The sequence below is a fragment of the Saccopteryx leptura genome, chromosome 7 (assembly GCF_036850995.1).
Source record: "Saccopteryx leptura isolate mSacLep1 chromosome 7, mSacLep1_pri_phased_curated, whole genome shotgun sequence".
Taxonomy (NCBI): Eukaryota; Metazoa; Chordata; class Mammalia; order Chiroptera; family Emballonuridae; genus Saccopteryx; species Saccopteryx leptura.
The window spans coordinates 36949841-36968440 of record NC_089509.1 but is presented as its reverse complement, the minus strand read 5'-3'; the positions used below and the strand labels follow the sequence as shown (position 1 = coordinate 36968440).

The 18600-nt window shown below is 39.6% G+C and overlaps 1 protein-coding gene across 27 annotated transcripts in view; it reads left to right on the top strand.

Moving 5' to 3' along the window:
* NEB (nebulin) overlaps positions 1-18600 on the top strand; it is a 207437-nt gene that overhangs the window by 51753 nt on the left and 137084 nt on the right. For all 27 annotated transcript variants that reach the window (XM_066346075.1, XM_066346074.1, XM_066346072.1 and 24 more), the window contains exons 31-41: positions 168-374; positions 3443-3547; positions 5107-5214; positions 6154-6465; positions 7015-7221; positions 7663-7767; positions 7920-8027; positions 8679-8990; positions 10190-10396; positions 16178-16282; positions 17263-17370. In XM_066346075.1, coding sequence (XP_066202172.1) covers positions 168-374; positions 3443-3547; positions 5107-5214; positions 6154-6465; positions 7015-7221; positions 7663-7767; positions 7920-8027; positions 8679-8990; positions 10190-10396; positions 16178-16282; positions 17263-17370 — 1884 coding nt within the window. The remainder of the gene's footprint in view (positions 1-167; positions 375-3442; positions 3548-5106; positions 5215-6153; positions 6466-7014; positions 7222-7662; positions 7768-7919; positions 8028-8678; positions 8991-10189; positions 10397-16177; positions 16283-17262; positions 17371-18600) is intronic.

The following is an 18600-nucleotide window of genomic DNA, read 5'->3' as shown; positions in this document are numbered from 1 at the left end:
TTACCAAGTTCCGAGTAAAATGTGGTGGCAGACATACCAAAGCTCCGTTACAGACACGAGCATGCTGGAAAGGTTGCATTCATCCCCCTGCAGAGAATTGCCGGTTTCAGAAACACTGCTTGACTATTTGCTAGGCTTTCTCCTCATATGAGATTACTCTTTTACAGAATGTATATAAAGACGAGTATAACAGCTTCCTCAAGGGCGTTGGATGGATCCCTATTGGTTCTCTGGAGGTTGAGAAGGTCAAGAAAGCAGGCGATGCATTAAATGAGAGGAAGTATCGGCAGCACCCAGACACCATCAAGTTCACAAGTGTGCCTGATTCCATGGTCATGGTTTTGGCGCAGCAGAACACAAAGCAGCTAAGTGATGTGAGTGGTTTCCCTTCAAAAGGATTTGTTCATGAATAACCCCATGACCAGCCATCCCACCATCCTTCTTAATTAGATATGTGAGACTGCGTCTACTGTTACAAAATCAACCACTTCCAGAGCTATAATCAAAAGGGTTTACTTTTTTTTTTTTTTTTTTTTTTTTTGCATTTTTCTGAAGCTGGAAACAGGGAGAGACAGTCAGACAGACTCCCGCATGCGCCCGACCGGGATCCACCAGGCACGCCCACCAGGGGCGACGCTCTGCCCACCAGGGGGCGATGCTCTGCCCATCCTGGGCGTCGCCATGTTGCGACCAGAGCCACTCTAGCGCCTGGGGCAGAGGCCACAGAGCCATCCCCAGCGCCCGGGCCATCTTTGCTCCAATGGAGCCTTGGCTGCAGGAGGGGAAGAGAGAGACAGAGAGGAAGGCACGGCGGAGGGGTGGAGAAGCAAATATGCGCTTCTCCTGTGTGCCCTGACCGGGAATTGAACCCGGGTCCTCCGCACGCTAGGCCGACGCTCTACCGCTGAGCCAACCGGCCAGGGCAAAAGGGTTTACTTTTGAAGCAACTTGGAACTTGAACATAAACAGAGCAAGGAGGGGAGAAGGAGACTGTTTCAAATGTGCTTTATTTTCCAAAAGTAGGGAATCTGTGCTATTCACTAGACATATGAAATGAAATTGTATCTATCACCGTGTCTAAATTGCAAATCAAGCTGTTTGTTGCTCTGAGTTGCAATTGTTCTACTTAGCTATGCAGGGAAAAGGCATCATAATGTCCTAATCCCCATGCACACAGCTCAATGTTCTGAGCAGCAATCCTGAGAGCAGCCCCTGAGGAGGCAAACAGTTCACGCTCAGAGCCATCCGGGTCCCCTCTCCCAGCGCAGATCTATTTGGAGCCTTATTCTTAGTCAGAGTGTCATTACAGTGCTCAGTACTTCACCCCGTTTGGTCGTCCCAGAGTTCTGTTAAAATGCCTCCACCAGAAAGAGGGAGATAAGAAAAAAACAAGGAAGGGAAGACTTTGTGCTTTAGCCCCAGATATTAGAGGGTGGGGGGAATGCTTTGCTTGGCTCAGATTTGAGGCATATCTGTGGATTTTATTTCTCAGGCCGGTCCCTGATAGCACATAACCACAGATGTTTCCAGATTAATTCTATTTCAGTGGCAATTAAAGGGTGTGGAGTCTTCTGATTTCTTTTGTACTGACCGAGGTGTCAATTCTTAATGTGTTTTTTTCCAATTAGCTAGGAAAACTGTGCTCTCACTAATTATGTGCTCCCCAGCCCAATAAATGCCATCAGGATCTACCTGGTTACTCAAGCCAGAAACCTGGCTGTCCCCAGGGATGCCTCTCTGTGTGAGCCTCGCATCCAAAACCTCTGCTGAGTGCCCCTCCCACATCTCTCCCTGCCACCCTGTGGGAACACCTCTCCATCTTTCAGCCGCCACCAACCCCGTTCCAGCTTCCATAACCCTCATGTGGACAACAGCGACCATCTGTTATTGGGATTCCATCCTGAGGCGCACACCACAGCAGAGAGACCACCTTAATCAAGTCACACCTCTCCTATACTTAAAACCCTTTAGTAGCGTCTCCTTGAACTGAAAATAGAACCTAAACTTACTAACTTGGCTGAAAAGGCCCCCAACCGGGTGGCCCTGCCCCCGTCCTGTCCAGCCCTCTGCCCTCCTGTACACACCCCAGCCCTGCCCCCGTCCTGTCCAGCCCTCTGCCCTCCTGTACACACCCCAGCCCTGCCCCCATCCTGTCCAGCCCTCTGCCCTCCTGTACACACCCCAGCCCTCTGCCCTCCTGTACACACCCCAGCCCTGCTCCCCTCCTGTCCAGCCCTCTGCCCTCCTGTACACACCCCAGCCCTCTGCCCTCCTGTACACACCCCAGCCCTGCTCCCCTCCTGTCCAGCCCTCTGCCCTCCTGTACACACCCCAGCCCTCTGCCCTCCTGTACACACCCCAGCCCTGCCCCCGTCCTGTCCAGCCCTCTGCCCTCCTGTACACACCCCAGCCCTGCCCCCGTCCTGTCCAGCCCTCTGCCCTCCTGTACACACCCCAGCCCTCTGCCCTCCTGTACACACCCCAGCCCTGCCCCCGTCCTGTCCAGCCCTCTGCCCTCCTGTACACACCCCAGCCCTGCCCCCGTCCTGTCCAGCCCCCTGCCCTCCTGTACACACCCCAGCCCTGCGACGCGGCTGCCGTCCGCCTTCTACACTGGCTGTGCCCTTTCCAGACTCAGGGCCCAGGATGCTGCTCTTCGTCTTCCTGGACCCCACCCTTTTCTTAAAGTTTGGGCATAAATATCACCTCCTTAGAGAGCCTTTGCTGGCCACCTTTGTTTCTTTCCTAAAGTTACTTTATTTTACAACATATCACAAATTCTAACTCTGTCTTCTGGTTTCTGTGTTTATTCTCTGCCTCCTCTACTGGGCTCTAAGCCCCAAAAGTACAGAGCTGCTATTTCCAACCCTTTAAACACAGAACCTACCACCCTACCCGGCCCACGGTGCTGTCTAAAAATTACTGGTGAAAGAAGCCAGTGACTGTCCCCCCGCCCCTTGGTATGGCAGTGCTGGTGTTTGCCTTACCGGGCACACCTCGTTTTATCGTGCTTCTCTTCTTTGCCCTTTGCAGATTCTATGTCTTCTTCAACTAGAAGGTCATGCCCTCTACCAGCAAAAAGGTTATGACTCACTAAAGGCTCAGCTGATAATTAGCATTTTTTTTAGCAACAAAGTAGTTTTGAATTACGGTAGTAGTACATTGTTATTTAGACATAAAGTTATTGCATACTTGATAGAGTACCGTATAGCATAAACATAACTTTTATGTGCACTGGGAAACCAAAAAAATTCTTGTGACTCACTTTACTGTGATAGTCACTTCGTTGCAGTGTTCTGAAACCAAACCCACAGTATCTCTGGGGTAGGCCTATCTATAGGAAAACACGAATGATAGCCTTGCTTTTTGAAGGAGTATGTGCTTGATGAAACTTACATTATGTGAGTTACTGACATTTGTCTGCTTCCTCCTTTGTTTTTAGTTGAACTACAAGGTGGAGGGGGAGAAAGTGAAGCACAAGTACACTATAGATGCCGAATTGCCTCAGTTTATTCAAGCCAAGGTCAACGCCCTCAACATGAGTGATGTGAGTATTTGTCCTGGTGGCAGCCTGATATTGCTAACGTGGGCCTTTCCTTCCCAGTTCTGGGTAACAGCAGAACTTAGAATATTGAGGGGAGCAGACTGAGTGGTGCCCCCTTTGAGTCTCTGTCAAAGGAGGACATAGGGAAGCTGCAGCTGCCCGTCGGCTTTGAGCTGGATGAGGCAATTGCAGGCTGCTCAACTTCTTCCCTATCCTCCGAGTGTACCTTCTGCCCCTTCCTACCGTGGGAGTCATTGTCAAGGGCACAGCCTTGACAGAGCAATGTGTTGTTGAGACCACCTGGACAGTATATGAGACCGAACTCCGTTAGGGCCTCTATATAAACTTTTAAGATTCTGGAGGGCAGGTGCAGAGATCTACTACAAGGCCACTCAAGACGAACTTCATGTGTAAATTCTCTTGATTATTAAGCCTGCACCTGCCAATCTGGAGTGACCTGCTTCTTTCCTCAGTCTCTCCTTCTCCTCGGTGTGCAGGGCCCAACCAACAGTCTTCGGGTTTGACTCTTTACAGAATATGAGACTAGAGGCTACCACAAAATTTCGCTTAATGCAGACTTTTCCAAGCTGTGGGCTATGACTCTATCGTGGGTTATAAAATCAATCTCATAGGTTGTGTTCCATTAAAAAAAAAAAGAAAAGGAACCAAATGGAATAGACAAGATTGGAAAATTCAATAGTATATATATATAATCTGTAGATAAATTTTGCCTTTTAAAACCTTTGTTTCAGATATTTATTAAAACTTCTTAGAAAGTTTACTGTAATTTTCTTTAAAACTTTTTTTCTTTGCTTTTTTTTTGTATGTAACTAGCCTCTCTCTCAGGTAGTCTATCTACGTAATTGGTAGTGATGTTTAAATTCATTAATATGATTTGGGGTTTTTTGCTTGTTTTTTTTAAAAAAAGTTGGTGAATTTTACTTTAAATACATAATCAAACCTTGAGAAATTTGTTCATTTCTTAAAAGGTATCTTAGTCATTCTTCCTAATATTTAGGCTCTCTCTTATCTTCAAATAAATATTCTTTTAGTATTCATTTCTATGCTTTTATTTATTTAAAGTTTTTTTCTGCTGTTATAAGTAATATATTACCTTAAGGTTAATTTAAACTGGATGATACTATATCTAAATTTTTAGTTTCAGTATCAAATACTGTACCTTTCTATAAATTAAAATGTTTTATTATTAAAAAGACAAGAAAATGAAAAGATTATATTCCTGTTATAGGATGGTTGGAAATATAGAAAATTATGAAAAAAATTAAAATCTATTATTCCACATTTAGAGCATTACTTTTCAGTTGCTTTATTATGCCAACATATATATGTTTAAAGCAGTTGAATCATACTATGTATAGAGTTGCTGATGTTTTTTTCAAAGAATGTGATAGATACATAAAAGATGACCTACTAACCCTAACTCTGTGAATTCTCTTTTAAAAAGAGGTATATTATGACATGTTTCATAAGAGAGATTTTGGCATCCTGTTTCATTCTTCTTTTAATAATGTCAAATAATAAAATAATATCTTTTTTTCAAGGCATATTATAAGGCAGACTGGAAGAAAACGCTTGCTAAGGGATATGATTTGAAAACAGATGCCATTCCAATTGTTGCTGCAAAAAGTTCAAGAAATAATGCTAGTGATGTAAGTCTAATCTGGAAGTAGTAAACTCTCTTTCTCCATATTTTCAAAATCTTTACATGGAAGCTATATGAAACTGTCTTAAGAAGGAAATAAAAGTTATGATACTAAAATATTTTTTAATATTCTAAGTACAATGATATTTTTATATTACCCTACTTTAAAATCTTTTAAAATTAAATACAGTTGTTACAAAAAAGAAAATTCTTTTTTAAAAACTATAAAATATTTGGAACTCCCATTAGTATCATTGTTATGAACTTGAAAACTGATTTTTGTTTGAATTTTGTCAAGAAAAAGGCTTGGTATATTAAAATCTCACTAAATTGAAAAGTCTCCAAGTGTTTTAAAAGAATACAATTTTTTAATATCATTTTCATGAAGAAATTTTGGTGAAATATAGAATCAAAAAGAATCATGGACTAAAATGACAGGATTTTAGTTACTTACTTATTTTTAACTAGTTAACTTATAATTTCTATATAAATTGATATAATACCTTGATAGAATAAAAACTTTTATGGAGTCCAATACACTAATCCATGTAAGGGCTTTGCTGAAATTTACTCAGTATTATACAAATACTTTATAAGATAATGCAAAGTAATTATGAAAATAAATAATTGAAAAAATGCACAAAATACTTAATAAACAAACTTTTCAGGAACCTTTGATTGTATTCAATATGCTTATGAGTAATTTAGGTATCTTATGAAAAATCTAGATATAAACTGCAAACTATTCCACTCTTAATTATCCCCAGAGCACCTCAAGACCAACCATTAAAAATACCTTACTAGTTATTTATTTAACAATACTAAAACACAAGATTTAGACTGAATTTACCTATTGCTTAATTTGTTACATAAATTCAGTTTAATACTTTGGTATTCCTTACATTATATCTTATCAAACTTCTGTCTACCCGTCTTTTTCATATAGTTCAAATACAAACAGGCCTACGAGAAGGCCAAGGGCAAGCAAATTGGATTCCGTAGTCTTCAGGATGATCCTAAACTGGTTCACTACATGAATGTAGCCAAAATGCAGTCAGATCGTGAGTACAAAAAAGGCTATGAAGCCAGCAAGACCAAGTACCACACACCCTTGGATATGTTCAGCGTGACAGCAGCCAAGAAATCTCAGGAAGTTGCTACCAATTTCAATTACAAACAACCCTTCCACAACTACACTCTGCTGCCCGATGCCTTGAATGTGGAGCACTCCAAGAATGCGATGCAGATTCAAAGTGATGTATGTAACGATCAACACATTGTTGACATGGATTTATTTATTTCTAGCCGGTGGGAGGGGAGAACAAGAGACCCTCCATTCCACTCCCACAACTCCAAACCTGACTAGACTCACTGCAATTAGGGGTCTTCTCCAGAACTTGGAGTTTTAGCATTTTACTGATTTACACTGTGTGTAGCTTCTTTTAGGGGATACTATATTATATTATAAAACTTTGGCTGTTAGACCCAATATATAATGTACCTTTAAAGAAAATAAGAGATTCAAATGGGTGCTATGTAATATGTTTTCTAGCACAAAATTCTCTTTACTTTAGCCTCAAGAAAGTTAAATTTTAAAAGAAATTACTAGGTAAGTATTTATTATATGAAACCACCATGAACACTACTATTTTTATAATTAATTGTTTTTCCAACAAGATGATAGGGAATAAAAAGCAGATTATTCTCCCCCAACTTCCTTTTTGATAATGAATGAATCATTTAGCCAAAGAAACCCAAACCCTGACTCTTTCTGAAATGAAAATTTCCCTTTTTTTTTGATGTAAAGAATCTATACAAATCCGACTTCACCAATTGGATGAAAGGGATCGGTTGGGTCCCAATTGATTCGCTGGAAGTGGAGAAGGCCAAGAAAGCAGGGGAGATTCTTAGTGAGAAGAAGTATCGCCAGCACCCTGAAAAGCTGAAGTTCACATACTCCATGGACACGATGGAACAAGCACTTAACAAAAGTAACAAACTGACTATGGATAAGGTAAGAACTCACCTGCTGGCCCCAGCCCGAGAACCCTCAAGCCATTGAGTCTGGCACTGCCATCGTGATCTTTGTCAGCATTTCAACCTTTCTGAAGGTGCTGCTGGTGGTGGGAAGGGCATTCTATAACTTTTATTATGACTAGAGACCGCTCACTTATATAGACCTGTCTGTCAACACTAGGCTGACAGTACCACAAAACCTACATAGTGTGAGGTTGGGGCAAGATGGTATTTGTTGTTTTAGTGGAAAAGGACTCCCTTGTTTCATCATTTTTTTTCCTCATCATGTGTCTAGACTCCTCAGCCCTTCTTGCTATTTCACTCACTTCCCAATGTCAGATTTAAGCTCGTCTACTGTGGAGTTGTGAATCTTCCTCTCGATAACATTATTACACACGGGTCCTGCTCTACAATCATGTGCCTGTCCTTCTTATTATAGAAGCGCTACATTGAGAAATGGAACAAAGACAAGACCACCATTCATGTCATGCCCGATACACCAGACATTTTACTCTCCAAAATGAACCAAATCACCATGAGCGATGTAAGTAGATGAACGACAAAAGTAGGGGAGAAAGTAAAGGGAACTAATGTTAATGGGACATTTCTCTTCTACATGCCAACCACTTTGAAATCAGAATCGCCGTTCTAACCCAAGTGACAAGATGTTGATGTTCTTTCTATTTGATCACTTAGAAACTGTACAAAGCTGGCTGGGAAGAAGAAAAAAAGAAAGGATATGACCTGAGGCCGGATGCCATCCCAATAAAGGCTGCAAGAGCCTCAAGAGACATTGCCAGTGATGTAAGTACTTCCACTGGGCCTTCTCTAGCCTGACCGAGCAAGAGCCAATGAGCCAAGCATGCGTGTTTTCAGGAGCTGCAGTCAGCTCTACCCAGTGTGGGCGGACCATCCCCTGTACCACACAAGCCACATTCCTCCACTCTGTCCTAGGGCCCTCAATAATTTGTTCATTATTTATGTAAAAAGTGACTGGGTCTTGTTAAAATGAGTTGTTTTTAGAGTATTCAGATCATTTGTAGTAAGCAAACATAAAGATGCAAGCTATAATTTTGCTTATGAGACCCATGACCAGGCTCTTCCTGAACTTAAAGATGCACCATGAAAAACTATATCTGCAGCCTTTCCTGCTAGTTAGACAACTGAGTGGGGAGAGCTGCTTTGTTAAGCACCTCAAATAATTCATTTCCACATCTCTTTGATTAATTCTGAGGTCATTTTTTCCCCATGGACTCAAGTCAGGCAAGAAATTTGAAGTAAGAAGATTTTGCTCCTTGCCACCATGAGCTCTTTTCTTTCTAATTTTAGAGTAGCTCTGAAAATCTATACCTATGACAAAGCTAATGGCATCTAGTTTATTATATTTTCTTCCATTTCCTCCACTATCTTCATCACCATGTCTTTTGTTTTGTTTTGTTTGTTTTCTGTCCGTAGTTCAAGTACAAGCGAGCCTATGAACAAGCCAAAGGGAAACACATCGGCTTCCGGAGCCTAGAAGACGACCCGAAGCTGGTGCACTTCATGCAGGTGGCCAAGATGCAGTCAGACCGGGAATACAAGAAGGGCTATGAGAAATCTAAGACTTCCTTCCACACCCCGGTGGACATGTTCAGTGTGGTGGCAGCCAAGAAGTCTCAGGAAGTGGCCACCAACGCGAACTACAGGAATGTGATCCATACCTACAACATGCTTCCTGATGCCATGAACTTTGAATTGGCCAAAAACATGATGCAAATTCAAAGTGATGTACGTGACAGCCACAACGTTTGCAGAGTATTCACTGTAGATAATAAGCAAATCATTAATGACCATGATTAATGACTTTTTGAAAATCTTGAAAGAAGTTCATGTACAATTTCCCACAGAGGTGTTTCATTTTTAAAGTTAAAAAAAGTTTTTTAACAAAAGGGGATCAATTCTAAAAACTAAAGTCTTATTTTCTACTATTATTGCTGTGAGCCTTGTTCATGCTGGATTCAACAATGGCAACTGAAATTTGGTTTCAGACAGGATGTGTTGGAAGAGTATGCCTAACAGAGGAGTCATAAGCATGAAAGGCTCCTAATAAAGGAGTAGGAGGGAAAGCAGAAAGCCCAATGGCTGAGAGCTCCTCCCCCTCACTCCCAATCCGCTTTCATTCTACTGTGTCCAAGTGTGTAGCTGCCTCTCTGACTTCCTGAGGAGGTGGTGGCTGCAGCGGCTTATTAGAATGAATGTGAGGAAGGCACAGACAGTGGAGAGCCAAGAATTCAGCAATAGAGGACATTTGGTGGCTGGGAAAAATGAATTTAAATTAAAAACTAAAAGCAGGCCTCACAATGCCTGTATTTATATTTCTCTTTGGGAATGTAGAAGCTGAGTTATTATCTCATATATATATTATTGACATAATATCTCATTATAGACATATAACATATATGGGGAGGTACCTAAGTGCCCAAATGAAAGCAATCATGTGTACAATTGTAGAGGAAAACGCCAGAGTTGAGAGGAGAAAAATGAAATTTGTGCAAAGTACCAATAAGGTTTCCGGTATACCTGGGGGAGTTGTAACCACGGTAACTGATCAAAAACTTATAGGAAACAAGAGAAATGGGGTCCCTATAAGTCATCTGTTAACCAAGGGAACTTGAGAATTTTTGTAAGGAGGTTAGGCCAGCATAGTCACCTTTCTCAAGATAGAAGTAACATGATAAATTAATTGGTAGTTTTTAGCACTTCTTCAGAAAGGCATTGAGAAAAACAAATCACCAAAATATTCCTACTTATATTGAATATCTCATGCAAAGAAATGTGTAAAAGATAAAGTTTATGGATAAAAATAGTAGATGTTCAATATACTACTAGTTGAAAACTAAAATGGAACTTATAGAATATTAAATACCCAAATATGGTTCTTAGAAGTTTCGGTTTCTTCTCATCCTTGAATGTATCTTCTTTTGCAGAATCAGTACAAAGCTGACTTCACTGACTTCGTGAAAGGTGTTGGATGGGTCCCTCTGGGTTCCCTGGAGGCTGAGAAAAACAAGAAAGCCATGGAGATTATCAGTGATAAGAAGTACCGCCAACACCCAGACACTTTGAAGTATTCCACGTTGATGGACTCAATGAACATGGTTTTGGCCCAGAATAATGCAAAAATTATGAATGATGTAAGTCTTTCAATAATGTGGTGTGTCAGCTCCATCAGGAAGAAGCTAGGCACATCTTACACTTTATCTACAGATTTTGCTGACAGTTTTAGGGCATCGTAATTAATGTTTACTCTACCTTGAAAGAGGGCTTTGTAACTTAAAAAAAAAAGATAGAAGTTAGTCCTAATAGGTGCCCCCACTAAAATGTTCAAAGAATCACTCTACCCAATAGATGTAGCAAAATAAATATAGACTCTCTTTTTAAAAAACAAACCTTAAAAATGAGTCCTGTCTGTCAGGTGAGTTTGACTAGATGTTTACAAGATTGAATCAGAAGATTGCCTGCCTAAGCACAGCTGTGTGTTGCATCTCACCCCGCTTCCTAGCTGCTTTGATGGGATCATGTGGCTAAAGCAGCATTCTGAACAAGGACTTTCTCTGGTCAATCTTGAGAGCAATCTTCCTCCCCAGTAGTTAGTTAGTTCCTTGCATTACTAATTATTCTAGCCTTTAGAAAAGCCTTAGTGTGTTTTTACATTTTTTAGCTATAAGTTGATATTAGGACCAACAAACAGTATGACATCCTTGGACATCTGTTACAAATCATAAAATAACTGCAGCAACATTAGCTGTATTGTGTGGATCACAATTTAAAATGCTGTTAATTAGCAAAAAAAAAGTAAAACTATTTGGACTTTAACATTAGGCAGTTGCAGAAAATGATGGTCCTAAATTTAGAGCTGTATTATGTATAATGCTAAGTCTCTGAGGAAATCCCCTGGAGTCTCCTGAGGAAACCGATTTGTCAAGAAGGTCAATCTCCCTGAAAGGAGTTTGCCTAAAAGCCAAGGCACGACTGTCAGTGCCCCCTTTAGCGTTTAATATTTAAACCACAAGTGTACATTTATTTTTAAAACAGTAAAACTTTCATTTTTTTTCCTTCATTGTTAATGATTACCATTTCAGAATAATGATGCCAAGATGAGAATCGAACAAATGATAACATTGAGAGATAGCTTGGTGATCAGCAAGTTGAATCCTCTCATTGAAGTGTGAAGGAAATTGTGGCCCAGAGAGGCAAGGCACCTTTCCTAAAGACACACAGCAGGTTAACTACTGGGTCTGAACTAGAATCAGACTGATGACTAGTTATTGTTTTTCCCACTAGAATTGTGCTGTCTCAACTATAGCCACTAGCCAAGTAGCCATTTACATTTAAAGTAATTAAAATATTGCATACTGTCTGCTTTTGTACTACAACAGCAGAGTTGAGTACTTGGTGACAGAAATCTTCTGACCTACAAAGTTTGAAGTATTTGTTATCAGGTTTTTTTCAGGAAAAGTTTACTGATCCCTTGTTTAGAGAAGCCTCCAGAAGTTTTGTTTTTGTTCTCTCATTAAAATTGGCTAAGACAAAAAGATAGCTTTTTTTTTAACCAATCATATTGCAAAGATTAAAAAGTTGTGTTATACGCAGAATTTGCAAGAGAGTTCATCTTAATGTAAACTTTTGATTAATATTTTGTTCATATTTGCTAAAATTAGATATTCACATGCCAAATAAATACCCTATAGAAATGTTTATATATGTGCAAAGATAGACATGCATATGTATACATGATATATTTTGCAGGTTAGAGTTTCCAGAAAGAGATGTTGAGATGGAAGGTAGAGTACGAGGCATTTTTTAGGGTTTGGTACCTGTGGGAGAGAGAGCTGTGCAGAAGGAGGGTCTGACTGTGAGGCAGGCCCTCAGTATACACAGCCTGCTGGGCATGCCCTGCCTCGGCCTGGCCCTGCGCACACACACTTGGATAAGTCACCAGCTGTGGCCACCAGGGAGAGGTGTGCTCCTGAGTGAGGCAGCAAACCCTGCAGCGCATGACAACTGGCGGCTGTCTGCCAATTGTTGGGGCAACGTGTTCTTTTTTGAACGGGTGTCTGGGCAGTGCATCTCTAAGTCCACCACAAAGGTTATGGTGCCATTACTTGAGGAAAAAGAGACCGAAAACAACAAATAAAGGTCTGTCAATGGAAAACTGCCTAAATCAGGCGTCCCCAAACTACGGCCTGCGGGCCGCAATGCAGCCCCCTGAGGCCATTTATCCAGCCCCCACTGCACTTCTGGAAGGGGCACCTCTTTCATTGGTGGTCAGTGAGAGGACCACTGTATTTGGCAGCCCTCCAATGGTCTGAGGGACAGTGAACTGGTAAAAAGCATGATGTACAACATTATGCATTATATGACCTCATCCACATTAGAAAAGACTATATAGCCCTGGCCGGTTGGCTCAGCGGTAGAGCGTCGGCCTGGCGTGCGGGGGACCTAGGTTCTCTACCCCCCCCCTCCTTCCTCTCTGTCTCTCTCTTCCCCTCCCGCAGCCGAGGCTCCATTGGAGCAAAGATGGCCCGGGTGCTGGGGATGGCTCCTTGGCCTCTGCCCCAGGCGCTGGAGTGGCTCTGGTCTTATAATTTTCTGAGTACAAGTCTTTTACCTCCTTGGTTAAATTACCCGTAGGTACTTTATTTTTTGTTGTTGTAATAGTGAAGGGGATTATTTCTTTAATTTCTCTTATAGACAGTTTATTGTTGGTGTATAAAAATGCCACTGATTTCTGAATATTAATTTTATATCCTGCCACCTTGTTGAATTCATTTCTCAGTTCCAGTAGTTTTTTGACTGAAACTTTAGGGTTTTCTATGTATAGTATCATGTCATCAGCAAATAATGATAGCTTTAGTTCTTCTTTTCCAATTTCAATGCCTTTATTTCTTCTTCTTGTCTGATTACTGTGGCTAGGACTTCCAAAACTATGTTGAATAACAGTGGTAAAGGGGGGCACTTCTGCCTTGTTCCTGATCTCAAGGGATTAAGAGAATTCTCTCTTTTAATTTTTGTCAATTGAGTATTATGTTGGCTGTGGGTTTGTCATAGATGGCCTGTATCATGTTGAGGTATATTCCCTGTATTCCCACTTTGCTGAGAGTTTTGATCATAAATCGATGCTGCATTTTATCAAATGCTTTTTATGCATCTATTGATATAATCATGTGATTTTTTATTTTTCCTTTTGTTTATATGATGAATCACATTGATTAATTTGCAAATGTTCTACAGCCTTGCCTCTCCAGAATAAATCTCACTTGATCATGATGTATGATTTTTTTAATGTATTGCTGGATCTGGTTTGCTAATATTTTGTTGAAAATTTTATCATCTATGTTCATCAAGTATATTGGTCTATAGTTTTCTTTCTTTGTAGTGTCTTTACCTGGTTTTGGAATGAGGATAATGCTTGCCTCATTAAAGGAACTTGAATGTCTTCCCTCCTCTTGAATTTTTTGAAATAGCTTGAGAAGGATAGATGTTAGTTCTTCTTTGAATATTTGGTAAAAATTCACCTGTGAAGACATCTGATCCAGGACTTCTGTGTGCTGGGAGTTTTTTGATAACTGTTTTAATTTCATTTGTTGTAATCAGTCTGTTTAGGTTTTCTGATTCTTCTGGATTGAGTCTTGGAAGAGTGTATGTTTCTAGCAATTTATCCATTCACCTAGGTTGTCCAATTTTGGGGCATATAGATCTTTATAGGATTTTCTTATAATTCTTTGTATTTCTGCAGTGTCAGTTGGTACTTCTCTTTCATTTCTAATTTTATTTATTTGAGTCCTCTCTCTTAATTTCCTGATGAGTTGGTTAAAGATTTGTCAATCTTGTTTACCTTTTCAGAGAACCAGATCTTGGTTTCATTGATCTTTTGTATTGTTTTTTTTTTTTAGCCTCTATGTCATTTATTTCTGTTCTGATCTTTATTATTTCCTTCCTTCTACTTCCACTGTGCTTTAGTTGTTATTCTTTTTCTAGTTCTTTTAGATGCAAGGTTAAGTTGCTTATTTGAGCTTTTTCTTGCCTCTTAACGTATGCCTGTAATGCTATGAACTTCCCTCTCAGGACTGCTTTTGCTGTGTCCCATAAATTTTGAATTGTTCTATGTCCATTTTCATTTGTTTCAAGGAAATTTTTTATTTCTTCCTTGATCTCATTGTTAACTCATTCGTTATTTAATAACATGCTATTTAGTCTCCAAGTGTTTGAATATTTTTCAGATTTTCTATTGTAGTTGATTTTTAGTTTCATGCCATTGTGATCAGAGAAGATGTTTGGTATGATTTCAATCTTCTTAAATTTATTGAGACTTGTTTTGTGTCCTAACATGTGGTCTATCCTAGAGAATGTACCATGAGCACTTGAATATACTGTATATTTTGCTGCTTTGGGGCGAAAGGTTCTGAAGATATGTATTAAATCCAGTTGATCTAGTGTGTCATTTAAGGCTGCTGTTTCTTTGTTAATTTTCTTTCTGGAGGATCTATCCATTGATGTTAGTGGAGTACTAAAATCCCCTACTATTACAGTATTGCTGTTGATCTTGCCCTTTATGTCCATCAAACTTTATATATTTAGGTGCTCCTATATTAGGCCCATAAATATTTACAATGGTTATATCCTCCTATTGGATTGCTCCCTTTATCATTATGTGGTGACCTTCTTTATCCCTTACTTTTAAAATCAGATATAAATATTCCTATCCCAGCTTTTTTTTCATTTCCATTTGCAGTAAATACTTTTTTCCATCATTTCACTTTCAGTCTATGTGTATCTTTTGTTCTGAGGTGGGTCTCCTGTAGACAACGTATGTACGGGTCCTGTTTTCTTATCTATGCAGCTATCCTATGTCTTTGATTGGGCATTTAATCCATTTACATTTAAGTTTATTATTGACATGTACTTATTTATTGCCATTTTATTCTTTCGACCTACAATCATCTTTTTCTAGATTTTTTCTTTGTTCTTTTTATAGCTGGTCTCTTAGCATTTCTTGCAGTACCTGTTTGGTTGTAATGAATTCCTTGAGTTTGTTTTTTGTTCTTGAGGGTTTTTTTTGGTCTTGAATGTTTTTTATTTCTTCTTCAATTTTAACTGATAACCTTTCTAGATAAAGAAGTCTTGGTTGTAGGTTCTTGTTTTGCATCAGTTTGACTATTTCTTGCCAGTTGCTTCTGGCCTCAAGTGTTTCTGTTGAGAAGTTAGATGTCATCCTTATGGGGGCTCCTCTGTAAGTAATTAAATGCTTTTCTCTTGCAGCTTTTAGTATTCTTTCTTTGTCTCTTAACTTTGGCACTTTAATTATGATATGTCTTAGCGTAGGCCTCCTTGGGTTCCTCTTTAATGGGACTTTCTGTGCTTCTTGAACTTGTGTGACTCTCCTTCATCAGTTTAAGGAAGTTTTCAGCTATGATTTCCTCAGTCTTTTTGAGCCTTTTTTCTTTTTGCTGCTCTGTTTCCGCGCTTTCATTTATCTTATACTCTAAATCACCGATTTGATCCTCTGCTTCATCTGATTCCTTCTAGTGCAGTCGTCATTTCTGAGATTGTATTTGTCATTTCTGACTGGGTTTTTTTTTATAATTTCAATGTCATTTTTGATGCTTGCTATCTTTTTATTTAGGTGCTCATTATATCCATCCATTGTTGCTCTAAGATCCTTGAGCATCCTAAAAATCATTATTTTAAACTCTGCATCTGGTGAGAATATTTTACTTTCTATTCTACATTCTCTCAACTGTCTTGTTTGAATGAGCACCCTTTTTAAATTTTGTAAAAATAAGACTTAGCTAATAAAAATACATAAACTCTTGATATTTATGTACAATGACATGTATGTACTAAGCAAGGCTCCTTTTAAGATACTAACTTGTGCTGAGGTTTTTGTTTGTTTGTTTGTTTTTACTTTCTAGCACCTCTACAAACAAGCATGGGAAGCTGACAAGACCAAAGTCCACATCATGCCTGACATTCCCCAGATTGTTCTGGCAAAGGCAAATGCAATTAACATAAGTGATGTAAGTATAATACCCCTTGTTGTCATCTTTCTTTCCTGCCTTTTTGAACCAGTAAAAATGAATTAACTAATTAATATGCCTTAATTATGAGAGTAAATGTTTTGAAAGTAAGAGTGGGAATCCAAAAATGAGAATCTTTCTCCGTCTTGCTTTGCTGACAGAGGCAGCCTATCGATGGGACTTGGGCCAGAGCAATTAGGAATTTGAAAGGCAGGTCGTTTTGTTTTAGGGGCAGGTCTTTCTTCTCAAACAAAGACACTTGGCAAGAAGAGAAGAGCTTGGGGGCCAAGAGAAGAGAAAAAAAATGGGAATCCTAGAACTTTATTCCTAGAGAGTCCATCACCAAGCTTTTGAGATGGTCCTAAAGAAGAGTCTGGGAAAGGTTGAATGGAAAGGAATGATGCACATTTTGAAGAATTTGGGGCAATCTTCATAACAGAAATGTGCAGCACTTAATGTTAGAAAACACATAGGTGTTATATTTCATTTCCTTTCTTATCCTAATCATAGTTGCTAAGATATTGTCTAATTCTGCCAGGTTTTTTCTTTTCTTTATTTGAATTACATAGTGATTTAGTATTGCTGACTTCTTTTTGTATTGTAGAATTCACACAATTACATAAATAAAAATGTGAACTGCAAAACAATGAAATGTTCTTCTGATGTAAGAATATGGCTGTTTTGCAGTTTTCCCTTAATGCCTATTTAATAAAATGCATCAAAAACAATCTACTGGGCTTTGACATTTCTAAAAGGCATATTTATAACCTAATAGTGATGGAGAGCTTCTACTTTTCTGGTGGTTTCTTGAAGATATGTTTGAGTTTGTAATTGATTCTTTTCATACACAATTATGTTATTTGTGAGAACATTCAACCATTGAACCACGAGTGAAACAATCTGTTCTAAAATAAAAATAATGCCACATTGCTAGTTTGACTCTATTTAGACAAAAACTATTCCCTTTCCTTTATCTACAGAAACTCTACAAACTTTCTTTGGAAGAGTCTAAAAAGAAAGGCTATGATCTTAGAACCGATGCAATTCCTATCAAAGCTGCCAAGGCTTCAAGAGATATTGCAAGTGATGTAAGTCCGAGGGAGAGCAGTCACCTGGCTGGGGGTTCTAACTTCACGAAATAAGAAGGGCTAGGTTCTGGAAAAACTGAGTGGATAAAATGTGGGGGCAGGGGGTAGTGTGCCTGGTAACAATAGCTTCATTCTATTTTGTGAACACTTCTTAGCTTTCCTCTTTTGTTTTCTCTGGTATTTCTAGGGAAAAAAAAAAAAAGAATGCTGACCATATTATTACCACAATGAAGTCTGCTCCCTGTCTCATGAGATTTAGGTGAATTTACCTTGAACTCTGTCACCAAGGCTATGGCCTGCAGAAATCCATCACCAAGGTTATGGCCCACAGAACCCTGTCACCAAGGCTATGGTGTACAGAAATCCAAAGAGCTGCATTGTTCTTGCCTCTTAGGACCTGTCCTTCTAACAGGATGTCTCGTAAAGTGGTGTGCTGGGGACACTGTTCCTTTGCGTTTATGACAGCTGATTGTCAAATAATTGGGAGTTGTGCAAACCAGTTGTTAAGCTGTTGGTCACTTGCCATCAGCCACGGCGGGAGTATTGACACCACAAAAATTGACAAACCCTACAACTTAGGACTTTTCCCCCAGAAAGCTGCTATGCCAGCACACCACTGCCATAACACAAGCTTTGTGAAACTCAATTCTTTCATCTGGTTGTTCCCTCTTGGAATCCACTCACAGAGAGTATGCAATGATTTGGGCATAGTGAGAGGAGCTCATTTCAGAGCACTTTTTCCTTAACTAATCCCCAGTTATACTTTCTCTTTCCTCCTCTTTCTCTGTTCTCCATCTTTCCTTTCCTGCCAAGCCATCCCTATCTCACTTCTACATTGTCCTGATAACTCCGAATTCTTCTCCCTCTATTAGGCTAGAAGAATTTGGCTTTCCTAGCTCCTGCCCCCTAACTTGCACACGCAAACCCACAAGAGGTAGGTAGAATGTATTCATGTGCCAAAATCTTCCCTCTATAGAAGGAAATTGGGTGATAAATAGTAATATGTTTCCCCATCAGACCAGTATAGAGAGTCTTAAAAGAAAAGAAGCCACAAATACAAAAGTACTCTAAAATCATGCTGTGTATCTCATAATCAAACCCATTCTTACCAGTAGAAGACTGACTGGATGATTTCTCATGGAAGCATTATGCTGCTTAGAACTTTCTGCTTTTTTCTTTCATTTGTTGTACTCTTATCACCAACTAAAGGCCTCTTTACCACTAACAGAG